This window comes from Camelus bactrianus, chromosome 32 (genome assembly GCF_048773025.1).
Source record: "Camelus bactrianus isolate YW-2024 breed Bactrian camel chromosome 32, ASM4877302v1, whole genome shotgun sequence".
NCBI lineage: Eukaryota > Metazoa > Chordata > Mammalia > Artiodactyla > Camelidae > Camelus > Camelus bactrianus.
In genome coordinates, this window is record NC_133570.1 from 23,862,843 (window position 1) to 23,883,817 (window position 20,975).

Consider the following 20,975-nt stretch of genomic DNA (forward strand, 5'->3'; position numbering starts at 1 on the left):
CTGGGTGGGCCTTGCTCACGACAGGCACCACAGAGGTGTCACACAAGCCACGTGCATGCCATACTGGGCCCTCTTTATTTCTTGGGGGTCACATACAACTTGGGAGCCTTTCCCACTCTGGGGCTGTAGTTGCCAGGGGTGGGGCCGAGACAAGAGCAAATAGGATGCCTGGGGCAGACGGCTGAGGGTTGGGCCCACCGTTCCTTTTACCTGACCACCCTACTTTGGACAAAATCCAGATGGAGGTGGGCGGGTGGCAGGTGCAGCCCAGGCCCACACAGCCTCTCCTCACGGGAGCCCCTCCTGCAGCAGCTGGGAAGGTGGGGGTCAGACTTCAGGAAGATGAGCACCACTCAGCTTTCCGCTGCCTCTGGCAACTGAGACAGGGCTGTCTTCTCCGCCGCGGTGGGCAGCTGGTCACTGGCAGGAGTCCCGCCTGATCACAGGGCCGCCTTCCCTGCCTGGCAGCCCCTCTGCTGCAGCTTCCGGATGAGTTCCAGGAGGTTCATCTGTAGCGTCAGCTCCTGGGGTACAGAGGGGCCACTGTGAGGCTAGAGTGACACGTGGTCCCCTTTAGCCATGGCAAAGGCCCCAGGAAGCAGCCTCCTTTCCCCAGGGACCCAGGGCACATATCAAGGCCTAGAGAGCACCAGGCAGTGAGTCCACGGGGCTGGCTTCCAGGGAAGCCTGCCTGCCACTTGCCAGAAAGGGGCAGAAGCCGGGACTCCACCCACGGCAGGGCATGCAGTCGCCCTGGCTTGACGTAAGTGGAGGTGTATGCAGGGGAACTGCAGACAAGGGCCCTGTGTGGTGCAGCAAACCTGGGGAAGATGGGCGATGCCCTGCAGTCAGCTGGCTTACCCTCCTGTGGCTCTGTGCCAAGTACGGGGCAGAAACCCTTCTGGGAGCCTCACTAACTCACCACCCGCTTCCCTCCTCCGCGGGCCTGGGCTCCCCAGTGACCAGCTAAAACCCCAGATGGAATCTGGCCTCTGGGAACCAGCATCCCCTGTGCTGGGCCAGGGCAGGCCCGCAGCACTGACCTGGGGGTTTGTGGTCACATAGAAGCCAGCGACCCCTGCCTTCTCCAGTGTGCTCTGTTGGTCCGCCACCTTCCGGTCCAGCTCCAGGACGATCTTCTGGTCCATTGCGCGCTGCTCTTCACGGATCCGGTGCTCCACCGCCTGCCACGGCGAGGGCCAGCTCATGGGCTCAGCCTCCTCTGGTCCCTCTCCCCTCCCCAGAGGCTCCAGCTCCAAGACCATGGATACTGCCCTTACTGCATGAAGGGCCCTCCCTTCTTGGCCACAAAGAACCCTGCAGATGGGTTCAGATGCCCTTTCCCAAACACCTTTCCTGCTGCAGCCCCTGCCAAGCGTCCCCGCTTTGCTGTGCCAGGCCTCGCCCAGCCCTGACAGCTTGGGTCGGGACCAACATAAGCCGGCTGGATGCGGCTCCACCTCTGCTGACTTATCAGGCTGGCCACCGTCTCTGGGCCTTGAGTATGTCTCTTCTGCACTGGAGCTGTGGCCGACCCCAGCTTGGCACCTCCTCCCTGCACTCTGGCTTGGGGCACATGTCTCTGCCCGCTCCCCCACCCGCCGTGTCTTCTTGTTTACGTGTGGGCCTGTGGGTTGTTCCCAGAATGGACCCCTGCGGGCTGGCTCCTTCATCCCACCATCACCTGTGCATCTCCAAGGCCTCGTGGCACAACGGCCCCCACTCATACCTGCCCTGCGCAGGCCCAGCCCACAAGGAGCTGAGTCTCCAGAGCAGGTGGCAGGGAGCAGGGGGTCACACGCTCTCCACCCAGCCTGAGCACACCCCAGCCCCCCACAGTGAAGAGCAGCAGGAGGGCTCATCAGGCCTGCAGTGGCCCTCCCCAGGCTGAGCCCCCTCCACCTGGCCCCGCCAGCAGAGCACAGGTGGTGCCCACCCCGCCCACACCCTACCTCTAGCTCACGCTGCTGAGCCGCCTGGAGCACAGGCAAGTTGTGGGGCCGGCAGGCCTGCTGGGCCTCCTGGTGCTTCTGCCGCAGCGCCTGCCTGAGCACTGGGAGGGGAGGAGACCAGAGCATCAGTAGGTGGGGGGGGCACCGAACATCTCCCACCCTGGCGCCTGCTCTGCTGCCCCCCCACCACGGGGCAGCAGGCAAAGGTGTGGACGTGATGAAGGCCTGCACCGGGACACCCAGCCCCCAGGCCACTCAGGCCTGCCCTCACTCAGGGTATGGCCTTTCTCCAGCAAGGTTCCAGGGCACTCCGGAAGGTGCTGGCACAAGAGGAGAGTGAGACCAGGCATGCCGGCATACGGGTGGGGCCAAGGCTGCAGCCTAGGCTCGGCAGACTAATGGGAGGAGGGGAGACTGTGGTCTGGGGCTTTCTAGGCTCAGATGGCTACAGGCTAGGAGTCTGGTGTGAACTGCCCATCATCCACGGACAGCCACTGGCATGTCCAAGAGACCAAGCAAGCAAAGGCCTGGAAAAGGAGGACAAAGAGAGCGGCCTCTGCCCCCAGGGGTGTGGCAGTGTCGCTCCCTCTCAGTGCTGTCCCTGGTGGACTGGGGGCGGGGGTGGGGTGGGGCATGCAGAGCCACCCTGCACCACCCTATCCACAGCTCCCAGAGGGAGTAGGGTGCACACAGACCCTGGGAGGCTCAAGGATGTGATGAAATAAAAGCCACATTTAATGTAAGACAAGAAAAATTTAAACATAAAACTACCTCTCTACTGTCACTCTGGGCCTCCTCCCTCCCTCCAAGGTGCACTGTGCGGCTACAATCATGTGTTAAGACAATGGCAGAAACACCTGCTCAACAATAAAGGTCAATTTTCCTTCCGGCACCAGCCACGTAACTCCTTAGAAGATAACATTCTTTTCTCAGTTCTGTAAGGGTTCACGATGACCCGCCACATACGTACACTCTTTGGTGGACTTTATGTACGATGCCAAGGTATCATTTCCCTCAAAGACAGTGACTGGTGCAGAACAGACTGGTCAGACGACCTGGGGAGATGCTGGGCCGCACCTAATGGAAGTTCTTATTTTCAATACTTCCTTTTGACCTTATTAATGTCACTACAGTACTTGTATGTGGCCTATCTTACAAGATTACTGTTTCCTGCATGGCCAAGTGTGTGCTGAGTCTCTGATAAAAATAATGACTAGGTGACCTGAAACAGCTGGCCAAATCTGTCGTCCTCCAAGATGAGTGGTTGTAATAGTGACTCAGAACGTGGGAAGAAGCCACGGAGGGTGCCGTGTCCTGGACTAACAGGCCAGCAAGACAGGCGGTCCCAAGGCGCTGGCTGCTGTCAGTGACCAGGCCCTCGCCTGGGAACAGCGCACGGAGCGGCTGGCCTATCAGCCAGGTCTTCACCTGACCTGGGAATGAGCAGCCCCGGGACAAACTGGTCATGAAATGCCTCCCACGCCTTGGTCATAACCAAGCCTGAAAGGAAGGGGACTGCAGATAAAGAACGTTGTCCACCATCCGGTCCTACAAGAGTCCGGTCATCGCCCACTGCAGTCATGCACCTACAGCCACCCGGGAGGGAATTCAGGGCGAAGATCGGGATGAGGTACTTTGTGCTCTGGGAAAACTGGCAGAACTGGCCCTCAGATAGGTATTTTCAGGAGAAAATTTTACGAACCAGTTTCCTGCATCCTCGCACATAGAAAACTAAAACCATTAACTAAGCAATCTATTCTTCGTGAACAGCAGTGACCTTCAACCAGGATGAGTGCTCGACTGCACGCACCCTCTTTGCCAAAATCACACATTCTGGCCTCCGTGCTTGCTTCGTGGAACTGTCCTCAGAGCTTTCTGAAAAACTGCCTCTGGGTTATACTTCTCAGGCTGGCTCGACTAAAATTTTCCATTTCTTTCTTAGGTTGACTACTGATTATTTTTTCGACAGATGGGAGGAGCTGGCAGAGGCTGTGTGCCAGGGAGTCTGTGTTGCTCTGAGAGGGGCCCAACACAGCCTCTGAGCAAAGCGCCACGGTCCCCAGTAACTGTGCAGGCCTCGGCAGAGGAAAAGGCGGCACAGGATGGAAAGAAGCCAGCCACAAAACAGAACACTCAACGCCATTCAACCCAAATCCTGGACTAGTAAGTGTCAATGGCTAGTCTCCCCTGTAAGAAAACAGCGCCCACTCTGTCCCAGGCAGAGACCTCACGTTACAGCTCTTCTCCGCAGGGCCCCCGAGGTGCCCCTGCTGCACCCAGAGCCTCCGCCAACCTCTGTCTCCTGGCACTGTGTGCACATCTCAACCATGGCATTTATCACACCAAGTGAGTTTGAAGCTGAGAGCCGCCTTCAAGACATTTCCACGAACACAGACACAGAAAGACACTCCCTAGCTATGTTTATACCACGTGGAGGCAGGATGTGAGCAAACAGACAAATGCACGGAAATGTCAGCTTCACTCCATTTATCACACATCACCACAAATCCCAGGTCAACTTCCAGATTCCACTGGCTGAGCAACCAGAGGCAAAAAGAGCTGCACCCACTTCCCAGGCCGAAGAGGCCCGGCCTCAGCAACGACCAGCCGAACACCACCTGCTAAGCCAGAGAACGAAGCAGAAAGTCACTGCTGACAGCAAAGCTGCTGAACCTTCCAAAGGACAAGCAGCGAAGTGTCTGGAGAGCTATCAAAACTCCCCATTGAAAGGAACCAGGGCTCTGTGGAGAGGTGGCTTGTTTCCTCTTTGCCCCCTCCCCCCTTTAAAAAAATTATTGAGTGCTTTATTTGCTCCCTGAACTAGTAACCTCTGGAGAGAAACATAGATCACCAAAATGGGAGCAGATGCATTTGGCAGAGACTCAATCACAGGCAGGAGGTGTGGGAAAGATCTGTGGTGGCAGTAGGGAAAGGCCGGTCCTGATGGAAGGCTGCTGGTGTGGGGAGCTGGGGGCAGCTGACAGAAGAGGGGCCGAGGCTGGGAAAGAACGCCAGACGAACCTGAACACCTTCCTGTACCAGAAAGTGTTGCAAGAATGATGGGGGCACATCAGAAGGACACAGAGGCCAGCCCGCTGTTCTCCCACTGGCCAAATGTAGCCCAGTTTGAGCATTAAAAGGAATGAGCTGTGTACTTTGGCTCTGTGAGTATGCATCTTACTCTTCCATACAAATGTGTACAAGGACAGCCACCCAAACAGTTAGGGAGGAAGCAGTAGCAATTCTAAAGAATCTGGAAGACCAAAGAGAACACTTCTCAGCTCTGTGAAGCAAGCACTACCCTGCTTACCTAAACCAGACAAACATGTTACAAGAGAATGACAGCCCAATGTCCACCGTGAGCACAGAGGTAAAAATTCTTAACAAGATTTCAGCAAATCAAATCCAACAGACAAAAAAGACAGTACATCATGACCAAGTAGGGTTTATCCCAGGAATTTAAAAAGCCAATGTAATTCACCATAGTAGCCAAAAAGCCACTTGATCATCTCAGTGGATGCAGAAAAAGGATCTGACTAAACCCAACACCCATTCCCGATAGAGACAGCAATCGGGGGCAGATGTCTATCACGTCATTAGGAGGAATTTTTGCCACATAAGTTTAACGCATGTCTCCACCTGCTGCTCAGTTTACAGGAAACACGGAGGGTGGAGAAAGGCAAAACGTCAGCATGAGGAAGCAATCCAACAGACCCAGAGTGGGGACGGCCCACGGCAGAAGGCCCGGACTCTTCAACAAGTCAGTGCCACAGTAAATGCTGGGGACTATTCCAGAGGCAGAGAGACCAAAGTGACCAACCGCAATGCAAAACCACACACCGGATCCTTATAAATCAACAGAAAATTTGAGATAATTTCCAATATGTGGCCATGGACTAAAGATCAGAACATACCCTGGAATGACTAATTTCTATCCATTGTTGTGGCTACAAAGGAGCGTGTTCTGGATCCAGAGCACTAGTTCTCAATCCTGGACCAAGGACGCCTGGGGACATTTTTGGTTGTCACCACTAGGGGAAGGTGCCACTGTCATCCAGCAGTTAGAAGGCAGGGATGCTGTTAAACAGCCTGCAATGCACAGAACAGTGTCTCACCATTAAGATCTGTCCAGCCACCAACATCAACAGTACTGCTGTTGAAAACCCGGGACAAGAGGAAAGCTGAAGACCCCGATGAAGCCCTGCGGTGTTGCATATACTTACTTACAACATAAAGATCTGTGTCATAACTTCAATTATCGAGTGTAGATGGGGAACGTGCAGGTATCATACTATACTTCCAACTTTCCTAAATGTTTGAACTTTTTTTTTAATAAATAAAAAGTTGGGGAAAAATAAAATAACAAAGGTGGGAAATCTGCGGGGGCAGGAAGAGCTGCTGAGCGTATCTTACAGGACGGGGCTCCAGAGGCTCCCCCACCCCGACACGTAGTAAGGACGCCTGGGAGGGGACAAGACTCACGACGCTTTGGCCAAACGTGTCTCAAATAGGTAAGTCTTCGCGTCCCGGAGGGTACCACAGGGAACAGTGCATGGGACTTGACGCGCGGCAGAGGGAACTGACCGTAAAGGGCGCTGCGCAGTTGTCAGCACTGCGGGGCATCACTGCTAGCGGTCAGCCGCCGCCACGATGACCTGCCCCTGGGCTGACCAAGCACAGAGACATCGGGCCGTCCTTCCTAGAAGGGGGTGAGGGCAGGGGAAGCACGAGCAAGGAGTTTCTGGATGTCCTGCTAACAAAAGACCGTGCAACTGACAAAGTAAAACGGGCTTGACCCATTTATCACCAAAGGCTCCAAGCCCTTGATCTGGTCATTTTCAGGGACTTCTTCCGAGCGGTACCCGGGGAAGGGCTCGGCCCGCCGAGACCGGGAGCCGCTGAGCAGGCCGACCTCCCGCGGAAGGAGCTCTGCGGCCCCGCCGCTCCCGCGCACCTCGGTGCTCGTTCTGCAGCCGCAGGCGCTGGTTGTACAGGCTCTTCTCGGTGAGATGCTGGATCTCCAGCAGCCCCTGCACGATCTCGAACACGGTGCCGTCGAGGAGCGCCAGGGCCAGGTCGCTGAGCGTGGTGTAGGACAGGCGCTGCTGGAAGGAGCTGCGAGCGGAGGGCGAGGTGAGCCGGGTGGGACCGGGCCTCCTCGGCCGACCGCCCCCGCCCCGCCCCGCGCGCCCCGCGGCCGCGCACCTGGGCAGCTCCTTGACCAGGCCCTGCAGCGCCGACAGCAGCTGGTAGTGCCTCTCCTGCTGCCGGGCCCCGTCGACCGCCTCCTCCAAGGCGCCCGCGTAGCGCTCCATGGCGCCCGCCGCCGCGGAAGCGGCGCGCGCCCCCTTACGCCGGTCTTCCGCGCGGGGCGCCCCGCCCCCTTTTACGACAGCTCTGAACGCGCCCCGCCTTCTGTGTCATCCGGTAGGAGACTAGCTCCGCCCCTCCGAGGAGGCTCCCGCGTTGGCACCGCCCCTTACCCTGCTACCGGGCCCACACCACCTCAGAGGCGTAACCCGACAGCCTCCAGATCGCGAGATTTCTTAGAAGCCCTTCCCGGCCCGCGCGGGGGCGAGGACTGAGGCCTCGCCCCGCCCTGGAGTTTAGACCGTGGTCCGGAGCGCAGGTGCCCAGCCCTGAGTTGGGTACCACTGATGGAGGGTAGGTCGTCCAGACTTTAGGGTTAATCTCAGCCTCTTGGGTGTTGCTGGGATTCAGTGTCTCTGTGGTTCGCTAGCTAAACTGAGGGTTTTTTGTTTGCTTGTTTTACCTCTTACGCTTTTTTTTTTTTTTAAGTAACTGAGTCATTTTATCACAGAATAGTACGTGGCTACTTAGTTGGAAAAATGTGCATATTACCCTAAATTGGTAAATTTAAGCTGTTGTAAAAAAAAAAACTGTTGTAAAAAACTACTTAATAGTTGTGTTTACCTGCCTTTTAACTGACAGTCAAGCCTGATTCTTTCAGAGGGAAAACATGAGTTCCATTTATCTGCTAACACTTCAAATTGCAGGTCTTGATGTTATTCTGATTGACTTGAAGAGACATCTGCAATATATGGATGTTTGGGGACATAATATTAAATAAATGATGTTTGTGAATTTTGTTACGTTAGGTGGCTTGGCTAAATATTGTCCTATAACTGTATATGGATTTCATTTTTCAAAAACCACATTTGCCTTTACGCTAGGTTGTAAACACTCTTTACAATGCATAAAGCATGTTTTCCCTTATGTATGTTAAATCTTTTATAACATTTTGTATTTACATATTGTTGGTGTGTGGTTATTTAAACCAGAATTTGTTAAAATATGTATATAGATAGAATACATGTGAAATAGTTTGGTGTTTATCTTATAAACATGCATAAAGGAGAATCACAAATTATTTTCCTGTGCTTAAGCACCTTACGCCAGAGTTTGGTATGAGACGCTACTTTCTGTTTTCAAACAAATGAATTATGTATAGTCTGTGTTTTCTGCAAGCTCTATATTGTAAACTACATTCTAGACAACTACTGACTGTTATGTTTTTAGTAGTCTGTAGTTTTATATGTGACTTTTGTCCTGAAAGTAGTAAAGCCATGTAGACACGTGCAAAACAAATATCATATTTGTAAATATTGAGTATGTAATATAGAAATCAGCTGTGTATTTAACTGGTCTGGAACCTTCAGGGGATTAATGCAAGAAATTTGAAACAAAGATTTTAATGAACTGGTATTCAAAAGACACCAATAAATGTAGTTAAGACGTTTTAGCCTCCTTGACATTGTTCCATGAATGTGGAATATTTTTCTGTGAATTTAGGTCTTAATTTCTGTCAACAAGCTATTGTAGTTTTCAGTGTACAAGACTTGTATTTTTTTCCTTGCCTCTATCAGATGCTGATTCAGAATGTACACGACCTCCTGGAGAACCTTGCCCCTACCCTGCCATGTGCTGCAACTTAGATGGCCTGTGACTCAGTCACCAAAAGGTTTTGTTCTTTACTTGATTCTTAATTCTTTAGAATTTATCATTTTACTCTCATAAATGCCTGTTGTTCTTGTAACAAATCTTTTAAAAATGAAAATAATGTACTTTAGATGAATAATGTACCATAGATGAATAATGAATGGATCACATGTAACATATGATTTTAATCCTTTTAGAATTAGTAGAGCAATACAGACACATTATAAAAAATTGAAATATCACCTAAAGAAGAGATTTGCAAATGTCACCTGCAGAGGTGACTGTCATGAATGTTTTGGTGCACATCTCTCAGTCTGTGTCTCTCTCATTCTGTCTCTTTCTGTCTCTGTCTCACACACTCATAATCAGATTCATTTACATCTATGTTGATTTCACACGTACGGGGTCATACAGATGGGACCCTCGATGCAGACGGTAGGTTCAGGTGCTTCCACCCTGAGGGGTCCCCTGACATCATGTAGAGACCCTGCACCCACTTCTCCAGCTGTGCAGCATTCATTCGTCCACATGGACCAGAACTGATGGATCCCATCCCTTCTTCGTGAACATTAGTGTTTCTTGCAATTCCCTGTTCTTTCAGCCAGTGCTGTGATGAACATCTTTGAAAAGACATCTTTGAAACCTTGTGCAAGAACTTTGGTGGGGTCAGCTCGAAGGATCAGCACTGCTAGGAAAGGGATGCACCTGTGGAAACTTAATGCGTCCTGCACCCTGTTCTCCCAGAGAGGAGTGTCTGTTCACTCTTCCCTCCAGGGGATCTGCTGGGGCCTCTGCCTCCTCAGGTTGTCACCAGACTAAAGACCTGCCAGTGTGATGTGACCAGTGCTGTCTCCACAGTGTGTACATCTGCCTGAGCCCTCACCTGAGAGGTCAAGCATCTCTAACATACACTGGCCACCTGCATTGTCGATTTCAGGAGTAAATCTTTTAGTTCTTCAACACTGAGCATGATGTTTGCTGTGGGTTTTGCATAATGCTCTTTATCATATTGAACACATTTCCTTTTACTTTCTTGAATATTTATGAACATGAAACATCACTGGATTTTGTGTAAAGTTTTTTCTGCATCAGTTGATATAACCATGTCTTTTTACGTCACATAGTGGCTGGTGTATTACATTGCTTGGTTTTACTATGTTGAAAAACCTGGAATTTTGGTGAAGAGACGCTTGTAGTGCATAATTCTTTTAATGCGCCTTTGGTTTCATATTGCTATCATTCTGTGGAGGATTCTTGCATGTATATTTAGGAAGGATACTGGTCTGCAGTTTTCTTAACATGTGTTTGTGTGATTTGATTAGATTGGGGTTGGTATCAGTGGCTTAGAGGCTTAGGGCTAGGGCTGAGGCAGGCCTGGTGCTGCAACTGGGGCTGGGTTAAGGTTTTTGGCTATGGTTATGATTCATTGTTAATAGTGTTGGTTATGGCTTCCAGTTTTGGGTATCCGGTCATAGTCATGGATTCTGGTTCTGGTTTATGGTTTCCAGTTTCTGATTTCAGGTCTCAGGTTTGGGCAAGGGCTCAGGGTTAAGGGCTAGTGGCTAGAGTCTGGGCTCAGGGCTCCACTTGGACTTGGAATAGGGTTTGAGGATTGGGATTATAGATCCTGCTAGTATACACTGGGTTGGGGTTAGGGGTTAGGGTTAGGATCAGGAGTAGGGGCTTAAAAGTTAAGAAAGGTTTATTGCTGGGTCGAGCAAGGAGAACCAGCAGCTCATGAACCCAGAACCCTGAACTCCCTGAAGGGTTTCAGCTGAGCAATTTTAAAGCCTCCCTGGGTGACCAGCTGTGTGCAGTTCTCTGGCCTTCAGTGCCAGAAGGTCTGGGGGCTGTGTACTCATGATCACCCAGCAGTTAATTTCTTCCATTTGATGGTGGTTTTTAGCACTGGAAGAAGTCAGGAAATATGCACGAGATACTGTTATCTTCAGAGAGGAGCTACAGCAGAGGATTTAGGAGAGGGGTCTGTCCCAGAAAGGCCCCACAGGGTCCTGCTTGGCTACACTGTTATTTGGTGATTATCCCACAGCCCCAGGGGCATTAAAAACACTGCCTGGCCCCTCTACTGCCCCCACCCCAATAACCAAGGGAGTCCTACCAGTGTGGGGTCTGGGGAAAGGCAGCCCACATTCCCTAAGCAACCCAACCTCCCTTGGACGACTGCCCCAAGTTTAGCCCCCCATCCACATCTCAAAAACCCCTGCTAGGACTCATGGCAGGCCCAACCTCCCCACATGAAGAAGACTGACTGTCCCAAGGAGAGCCTGACCCAACCCAACCCTGAGCGCAGCCCTCATCCAGAACACCCCAGTGAAGTCACTGACCCTGTTACTGGACCAAACTTGGGTCTGCTGGCCACGTGAGTGCACAGGAAAGCCAGTCGACTGACATTGGGGCTGTGAGGAAGAAAAATGCAACGTTTATTGCAGGGCTCCAAACAAGGAGTCTAGGGCAGCTCATGCTCAAAATGACCAAACTCCCCAAGGGGTTTCAGCAAAGCATTTTTAAAGGCAAGGTGAGGGAGAGGAGTCCCAGCATTTGTGATCAGCTTGTGCACAATTCTGATTGGTTGATGGTTAGGTAACAGGGCAGTGTCACAGGGGTTAACATTAGCACTCTTTGGGTGCCAGTAGATCTGGCAGCTACATGCTTATGGTCATCAAGTAGTTTATTTCTTCCATTTGGTGGGGGTTTTGGCATCTGTAAAACAACTCAGGAATGTGCCTCAGATACTATTATCTGGGTACTTCAGAGCGGAGGGAAAGCAGAGGGTGTCGGGGAGGGGGTCTGTCCCCAGAAGGCACCATAGGGTCCTGCTCTGTTACAACCCCTCCTCCCACAACAAAATATACAGCTTCAGAGCAAGAGGTCTCAGGGGCGGAAATGCCCTCTCCCTCTTATACTGCTCTGGCCCTTGTCCACTCCACCTCTAGTCAATGGACCCTCAGAGTTTATTGGGCACCTCTGCCCCACCAGAGGAGAAGCTGCTACCCCAACAAACTAAGGGCTTCAGTTACTCAGCAGGCCTAGAAAACTCAAGCACTGCCTGCCCCAGCTGCACGCCTCCACCCTGCCAGGAGGCATCGAGCCTGGGTGGCACTCTGACCTGGGCTCCTCGGCGGTGCCACACCCCATTGCCTTTCTCTGGAGTGCTTTTGGAATCTCGTCTCCCTCCCTCAGCAGAAATACTGGGCCTGAGGCCTGTAAGCGCTTCCCACCCCACCAGGCCTTGCCCACACAGCCACAGGGTCAGCCTTGCACAGACTTCCTTCCCCGTGGGAAAAGCACGCAGGAGAGAGGAGTGGGGAGTCCTGCTTCTCAGTGTGACAGACAGGGAACAGGGACGGCGACTAAAGCGCCTCCAAGGGTCCAGGAGCACAGCACCCAGAATCCCATGTGTGGCCTGGGACTACAGTACCCAGAATCCTCAGCATGCCCTGTCCCCATCCGGGGACTACATACCCAGAATCCTTGGCATGCCCCCATTCTTGGACTACATCATCCAGAAATCCCAGCGTACCTGGTTGGTGGCCAGTCTGGCGCCACTGTTTCCTGCTCTAATTTTTTCCCTTGAAGGTGGGCAACCAGGACCCGTGAGCATGGGCCTGCAGTGGCCTGGGCAAACCATGTGCCATGGGCCTGTTCCCGGTTAATGCAGGGCGGACTGAGGCCAGGGGACTCCCCCTGCTGCCGGCTGGACTTTATCTCTGTGTGCTCCTGTGGGGCCCTGAGTCCTCTCCCCTGCCATTGGGCTCTCATGCCAGTGATGGTCACCTGGCACCAGAGGCATCTGCGTCTCAACCCCAGGTTTCTGCCCAGCCCAATCTTTGAACCTCTGTGACTTCCCTGCCAGCCCTAGGGCTTGAGAGCCATACCCGCTTCCGTCTGGTGGGAAGGCCTTTCCAGCTTAGCACTCTCTTGTTTCTCCCTCCTGGTTGTTACTGAATTGGTTGAGCCGGGGCCAGGACCCCTTGCCCAGGCCAGGTAGATTCTTTTTCCGATCAGATTCGCACAGCTGAGACTGATGAGACAGATGCTGAGACTGGAAGAGCACAAGCTTTATTCAATGGCCAAAGACTGGCAAAGTGGCAACCTAGCTCGCAAATAAAACATCTCAACCCAACTCGGTTGCAGACACCAAATATATAGGGGGGTCGAAGTGAAAGGTCTGCATAGGGTGGGTGGGGATTGGAAAGAGTGGGAGGAATATTAATGACTTAACAGGGATGTGGTTGGACCTGGCACTGATGCAACTCCTTTTCAATCCTTGTATGGGAGTTTTGGGTTGTTGTCGTGGCAATTGTCAACTGTCATGGTGCTGGTGGGTATGTCACTTATCATGCTAATATATTACCGTGAGTATGTAATAAGGCTCAAGGTCGACTGGAAGTCAAATCTTCTGCAGTCTTGGGCCTAGTTGGTTGTAATAAGTTTTTGTGTTTTTCTCAATGCAGCTTCCTCCTAAAACATAGATTAAGAGTAATTGGGTTTCATTCAAGGAAGGGGCAGGGGTATGAACCTGGGGCAAAAGAGTGATATTTCAACATTTTGATCTATCTTGTGCCTTTTCTGTTGTATGAAAAATTCTGAAGTTGTATGATTTTGAAAAAAAATCAAAATTGCATGTGTTTTTAAAATTAAACTTGAGAGTCTACAGTCTTTAGGAATATTCACTAGCTACTTAGAACTCCTTATTTGATATAAGTGGGACAAATCTCAGACAATGAGATTTTTGTCTGATTGCATTGTGTAACGTCTTCTGAGGTACCAGAAGACATTTGATATTTCTGCTGTCTTAGCAAAGGACTTTCCACTCTCATATGTTTCCCTGACCATGCCCTGTATTTTATCTTTGTTTAGAATCCTTTTTTTTCCAGGGGGAGGTAATAAAGGTTATTTTGGGAGATACAGTTAAACAAAATTAAAATCATGTACATTAGCAACATAACTCAACATCCTTAACTTGGTATAAAAGTAACACATTTTCTTGCTTTCCTGTATTCTGTTAAATCACCATAAGCTAAACAGATAAGCTGAATTTCATCTTCACTGTTTTTGCTTATGCTCTGATGCCAAACCAAACTTTTCATAAGTCTCTTTGATCTCTGAGTCCATCTCATCAATATCATCCAAGTGTGGATCACCAGCCCCTGATAAATCTGTTCCATTTTCTTTTTAATCTGGAAAAAAAAAGTCTTCTCTTTTAAGTAATTCTCAATATTTCCCTTGATAATCTGAATCAACTGCAGGGAAAAGAATGCCATCAGATGTGTAGGATTTTGGTTCACTCATAAAATAGTCTCACCTTCAGGTGCTGCTTCTCTATTGAGGTTGCATGGGTTCTACCCCAGTTTCCTGAGCAGAGTTCTACAAGATTCTTGAGCATCTGATTTACATCTCTGTGGCCATTTGCATCTAGGATGACACTTTCAATTCTTTAAATAATTTCTTGGATACCAATCTTTCCTTTTTCCTTCCAGTATCTTCCAAGGTGACCCTGTCAACTTCAGTAACAGTACTGCACAAATTAAGTTGTTGTCCAGAGGGTTAGAAAAAAGGGCATCCAGCATCTCCTGAAGAGGACCTGCTGTCATAACCTGGTTCATTTGTTCCCTTGATCTCCAGGTTAAGATAAATTTCTTCCAATAAGAGTAAAAATGCATGGAATCATTTTCAAGTCACTTCATTTTTTTTGCATCTTGTTTCTTAACTTCATAATAATTCTGGTATCTTTAAAGTAGGAATTAGTGGAAACTGCCACTCTCTGAAAGTTGCCAATTGCTAGGTCCCATGTAAGAGGATTTGAGATAGACATGGCATGGCCTGTTGATACATGGCTTCTCCATGTTCTTGCAAAACATCATCTATTGTAACACAGCCATTCACAGTGTCTGCAAACCATTCAGTTTCAGTTTCCAAACCTATGAAATGGTTTGTAAGATGATTGAAAAAGTCCTGAACATTTTCATACAGAGTGGGATAATCCTCACAAGCATCCTCATGGGATTCTGTATAATTAGAGGAACAAATTGGAGGGTAAAATTCGGGGCATTCACAGACAGCTTTGACATGAATAAGGAGCCACAGCCACCCGGGGCTTGGCCAGCGCTGACCCCGAGTTCTGAAGTGGCGTGTCAGCCTGTGAACTCAATTCGTTCCCAGGAGGGCTCTCTTACAGGATGGTTCTCAGCGAGAAGTGCCTATAGTCCGTTTCTAAATTTTAGCATTTTATGTTATCTGGAGAGACAGGGAATTGCCCAAGTCCTGGCCCCTTTTTGTTTAATAGTCCTTTTAGCTGTCTCTCTCTCCTTTTTGCCATTTAGTTTAAGCAGCAAGGAAGAAGCAGCCAGGAGACACTCAGGACTTTCTGGAAATCTTAACTAGTTCACCCAATGCTTGGGCTCATTTTGAATTTTCCACATTACTGTAGGAACACTTTTACTAAACTTTCTGACACGACATAACAAAGACCCTCTTTCCTCTAGTTTGTAGTCAGATTTTTTGATTCTACCCTTTAAGTCCTCACCAACAGCCTCCTCAAAATATGGACTTCTATTGATAGAACGTTCACACCGAGTCAAGCTTTCACTGACACTTCTGAAATTCTTTTCCCTTTCTCCCGCTGCCTGATACCAAAGCTACTCCCACATTTTAGGTTTTGTTATGACAACCCACTGCTATACGTAACAAAACCTGTATGAATTATGTAATGCCGCTTAACAAATTACCATGCAGTTTGTTAACTTAGAAACACTTACGTTCTCCCACAGTTTCTGTGGGTTCAGTATCTGGGAGGGGGTTAGCTGGTGGTTCTGATTCATGACCTCTCATGAGGTTGCAGCCAAGTCATCATCATTACCGTCTGGTCCTGGAGGATCTGCCTCTAAGGTGAGTGTTACTCCTTTGCCTGGTACATTATTGCTGGTGGAGGGCAGTTCCTCCTGGTTCCCTGCGTGTGTTTGCTTGAGTGTGGCTCCAGGCACCGCCCAGAGTCTGAACCGCGAGAGACAGCAAGGAGGAATAGCCTGTGCTTTATACCTGTTCTCCAGAGTTCCACACACCCCATGCTTTAAAATTTTTAGTTTTCGTTTTTAACACCTTGCCTGTGGTATGGTTCCTGTACAGCAAACTACACATATTTCAAGTGTACAATCTGATGAATTTTGATAGATGTGTGCACCCGTGAAACCACCACCACAATAAAGATAGCTAACGTTTCCATCACTCCCCAAGAAGTGCAAATTTTGAACTCCTGATTTATCCCTTCCCACCCCGCTTACCCCCTGGTAATCATAAGTTTGTTCTCTATGTCTGTGAGTCTGTTAATGTTTTGTCATTAAGTTCATTTGTGTCCTTTTTTTTTTTTTTTAAGATTTCGCATATAAGCAATATCATATAGCATTTTTCTTTCTGTTTCTGGCTATGTCACATGACTTTTTGTTAAATGAAAAACTCCAAATTCAGCCCACACTCAAAGGTAGAGGAATTAGGCTCTCCCTCTTGAAGAAATGATCAAGGAACTTGTGGGCCTATTTAAACCATCAAGCAGGACCATTTTATATCTCTTTTCTCAAGGATCACAGTGCTTTCTACCTGATGTGCAGTTTCTGAAAACACTTGCTTCATATACTTGGTCACTTTTCTAGTTGCTGATGGTAATGGGCCAGTCTCATGCTGGCTGTATCAGAGATTTCAAGGCACTGCTTTGGACCTTACATGCAGATTTTCTTCTCTCTGGCTTTAATTTCCTCATCTTTAAAGTGAAAATTTTTGCCATAAGAAGAGACAGCAACAGAAAGATACTGTTTTGCTCTCTGCTTCCATTCCCAAAGCATTCAATTGTTTCCTTATTTACCTTTGAGTCACCTTAGACTTGGGAAGAGAATGTTAAGTAGCAGCAATAGTCTACTTTATCGTATAAATTATCTGCCCTTTTATCGTACAAATTATCTAACATTTGACTCTGGCTGCCTGTTGCCTAACACAGGCCCAGGCATTACAGGCACCAATAAAAGTGTGAACAACTCCTGGGCATATATCCAGAGGGAACTTTAATTTGAAAAGACACCTGCACCCCAATGTTCATAGCAGCACTATTTACAGTAGCCAAGATATGGAAACAGCCTAAATGTCCATCAACAGATGGCTGGTTAAAGAAGTTGTGGTGTATTCATACAATGGGATACTTCTCAGCCATTAAAAAAAATGCAACAATGCCACTTGCAGCAACATGGACGGACCTGGAGACTATAATTTTAAGTGAAGTAAGCCAGAAAGAGAAAGAAAAATACCCTATGATGTCACGTATATGTGGAACATTTTTTAAAAAGACAAATGAACATATTTACAAAACAGAAACAGATACAGACGTAGAAAACAAACTCATAGAAATGAAGCGGGGAAAGGGAGTGGAAAGGGATAAATTGGGAGTTTGAGACTTGCAGATACTAACTGCTATATAGACAAAAAAACAATAAGGTTCTACTGTAAAGCACAGGGTGCTATATTCAATATCCTGTAGTAAGAAAGGAAAAGAATATGCAAAGGAATATATGTATGTATATGTATGAATGAACTGTTATGCTGTGCACCAGAGATTGACACAGCATTGTAAACGGACTATCCTTCAATTAAAAAAAAGTGTGAATGACTCAGTACTGCTCTCTTTCTCTGACTTGTACTAGCTCTGGAATGCGAGCACAAGGAACAGGGCAATACAGAAGTACGATAGGGGCCGGGATGCTGGCTCAGGGAGATGTAGCTCTGGAAAGGTGTGTGCAGCTCACTTCTTACTGTTAGTGAAAACTGATTATGGTCCAGATGCCGATACTTCTCCATTTGTGTGCTCCATGAACCATGTTTGGGAAGTGTTGGGAAGGGGCTCCCAGGCCCCATTTGATACTTTCACACTTGTAGATGTCTAATGAAAAAAAGCACAACCTAAAAGTTGAGAATTACGTTTTATTTGGGGATGTGGCTGAGGACTGTAGCCTGGAAACAGCTCCTCGTGTAGCTCTGAGGAACTGTTCCAAAGAGGTAAGGGAGGAGCCAGGTTATATAAGAGTTTTTGTTGAAAAAAAAGAATTCAGACATTACAATATTATTGCTAATAATGAAAAACATACACTTCAGGTTAAGGGTTTTAGTGTTTGTCTGTGTATGGGAAGATTCAATAATCTGGGCTCATTGAAATTATTCCTTTGATGTGCACCTAAACTGTCTAGGGTCAGTATCTTGGCTTTTCTTATTTTTTTAAACCCTAAATTCCCCTCCGGGCGCACCTTTGGGAAGGGGCTGCTGAAGTGGCTGATGGCTTGATGGAAGCATAATCTGTCGTCTACGTGGACCTGTACCCATGTTATTATGTCTTCACACGTAATCTGTGTCTGTACATGGGTGAGTGATCTTTTTCTCTTCTTCTGGGCCCTGAAACATCCCACCAAAGGGATTTATGGTGGGTTGACTCTTGGTCTCTCTCCCGGGGATAGAAGCCACTCTGACGTGGTCACTGACAGCTGTAGTCATTCCTCAGAAACTTCTGCTTGTGTTCCAATAAGCGGAGCTCCGAGAAGGCCTTTTTCTGCATCTAAATCTCAGGCATCTTCAGCTTAAAGTATCTTTATACCAACTGGGGTTCCACCTGGCTTTCCACACCTCCAAATTTGTTCTTCTTTTTCAGGATTCCTTGATCTTTTCTGAGCCCCTTGCCTTTTCCACATCAATTTTAGATTGGTTGTCAATTTCTGCAAAACACCACCTGGCATTTTGGGAGGAAGAGCTGACAGTCACCATGGCACAAGGAAAGTGGGGGTGTGACACCCAAAACCCCAGGTGTCTAGGCTCAGCAACAAGGGAAGGCGGGGCTGCCTCCTGGGGTGTGGGGAGTGGCAGGATCACAGTCCTGTGAGGGACCTGTCAGTCTCAAGGTGAGAAGGGGACACAGTGGTTGGACAGATGCATCTGGCCCGAGAGAGGGGTCTGGGGGGAAGGGAGAGCCCAGGTGGGGGCAGGTGGATTACAGCAGACTTTGATTACTTTTCCTTTGTAAGTAAACTGTCACTTCTGTCTTGAAGTTTGGCACCTATTTCTCTATGCATCAATCTAGCTTGATCAATCTAGCAAGAGAGTTAATACGCAGGCCCTTTCTCCAGCTCAGAGAAATACTCTACAATTTGATTAATTATTGCTTCTCCTCCATGTGTTCTTTTTACTCTTTCTAGAGCTGCTATCATTCAAGTGTTAGACCAGCTCAATCTATTCTCCCAGATACTCAGCTTTCTTCACCATGTCATTGCTAATTTATCCACTAAATTCTTCAAGAAATAACCCTTGAGCTCCTGCTGTAGATAGTTATTCTTCCAGGTAGGTGCGTATTTTGATGAACAAATCCCTTTCCCTCATGTGGTTTATCTTTTAGTGAGAGATGACAGAAAATAAAAATTAGGTGTATTTCAAGAGAAACATAAAGCAAATGAAAGTGGACAGGAAGCACTGGTAGTTGCTTTTTTCCCAGAGTTTGCCAATGACAGCTTCATGGGCAAATTACCATCAGCCCAGCAGAAATTTATAGTAAGAGTCACGTATACAGCCTGGAGGTCAAAGCAGATCCCCATCTCTTTATTTTTAACTCCACTTTAAAATAGTTCTTCCATTGAAACATTCTAGATTGCTGTAACTTGAGTCACTATTTCCTTTGAAGTTTAAAATTAACTGTTTAATTGAAAAGTATGGTTTGTAACTGAAGTCTGGTTGTGTACATGTAATGTCTTTGCTCTCCTTTTGAAACTCTTTCCGTATTTTAACTATAGTTATCTAAGTTGTCCTCTCTTTCCTCCAGAGAATCTAACCCCTTCAAATTGTATCCATTTTATTCTAACTCATTTTTATCCCTTCTGTCCTAAATTCAAAACTGAGTTGATCCTTTGTGGCAAAAGAGACGGAGAATACCTAAGCAGACTTATTCTGACCCACCCTCACTTAGTCATTGTGTACTGATAACGTAGCCACTCTCTTCTGGTCATTGTCCCACTGTTCCTCATACTAACTTACAAATGCTTACCTAGCTGACAAAGTCAGAAAAGTCTGCAGAAATTGCTCTGTTGAGAGAGGCTAAGACCTAACTCATTTTAGTCACACAAGGTTTCCACCAACCATTTTGGTCAAAGAAGGCAGTTGCTTTAATTATGAGGAGAGAAATAAGAAACCCATTTCATATCGTTATTTTTCTAGAATATCCAATGGATAGTTGAGAGACCAAGCAACACTTGGAGGGTTGGAGTACTCAGGTTTATTTCACCTGCGGGCCCAAAGGAGTTAACACTCCAAGTTCTGGACCCCATTTGTAGGTCTACACAGGCTTTTATAGGGTTTTAGCTTTCGATTAAGTTTGTACCATATGCAAATGAGGTGTTAGAAATGGGCCAATCAGGAGTGAGCTACTGAGAACAAATGGAATTTTAGGGGTAAGTTTCATCTTCCTAGAAGCAAGCTGCTTTACAGAAGCACAAAAATGGGAAGGCAATGGCCCTGCCTAGGAGGTCTTGCTGGTCCCTTTGTGGGTTTTTCCCCTTCATAAGTATTAGGAAACAAAAATATTTTGGGGAGACTAGAGGGTAAGTGGGATGTAAATGATTTTAATGAATAGGTTTAAGGTATTATTTTCAGTGATAAAAAGGGAGATAATATATGGAAAAGTAGAGAGGAATTGCAAAGATACACAAAAAAGGAAGAAAAGATAGACAATGAAAATAAAATATCTCAGTGGAAAAGCTAGGAGAAAAGAAAGAAAACAACTTTATCTTCTCCCCCTATTTTTTTTTTCTCAAGATGATTTCCTATAACTGCCTTAAATGCATCTCCATTATTAGGTTGCATTTTTGTCAGTTAGGCCAATACTTACTGGACAATAGGCTTTACTCTCTTTCTTGGACAGAGTACCCCAAACTTTGTTCCTTTGTTCAATTACCAATGGAATACATGCTACTCATTTTAATGAGAAGTGTCAGGCCATGTTGGGGACACAGCATCCAGCAAAGCAGAATA

General features: G+C 47.9%; 1 protein-coding gene, 1 long non-coding RNA gene and 1 pseudogene across 3 annotated transcripts; 1 reads left to right on the forward strand and 2 right to left on the reverse strand.

Annotated features, from left to right (window-relative positions):
* Positions 1-48: 48 nt before the first annotated feature.
* Positions 49-7,335, reverse strand: LOC105070531 (DiGeorge syndrome critical region gene 6 like). 2 transcript variants are annotated; one of them, XM_074356116.1, is made up of 5 exons: positions 7,158-7,335; positions 6,865-7,067; positions 1,953-2,053; positions 1,044-1,184; positions 49-524 (listed from the first exon to the last, which is right to left on the reverse strand). In XM_074356116.1, the coding sequence occupies exons 1-5, from the start codon at positions 7,265-7,267 to the stop codon at positions 441-443; spliced, it is 639 nt and encodes a 212-aa protein (XP_074212217.1). In that variant the 5' UTR covers positions 7,268-7,335; the 3' UTR covers positions 49-440. The 2 variants fall into 2 exon arrangements, with proteins under 2 accessions (XP_074212217.1, XP_074212218.1); XM_074356117.1 differs by having other exon boundaries at positions 6,907-7,067; positions 7,158-7,330.
* A 135-nt stretch (positions 7,336-7,470) lies between these two features.
* LOC141575782 (uncharacterized) lies at positions 7,471-10,274 on the forward strand. Its single transcript, XR_012503595.1, has 3 exons — positions 7,471-7,616; positions 8,840-8,934; positions 9,514-10,274. It is a non-coding gene; the product is annotated as an uncharacterized LOC141575782 (long non-coding RNA).
* A 3,550-nt stretch (positions 10,275-13,824) lies between these two features.
* On the reverse strand, positions 13,825-15,754 carry LOC105070570 (polyadenylate-binding protein-interacting protein 1 pseudogene; annotated as a pseudogene).
* Between the last annotated feature and the right edge of the window lie 5,221 nt (positions 15,755-20,975).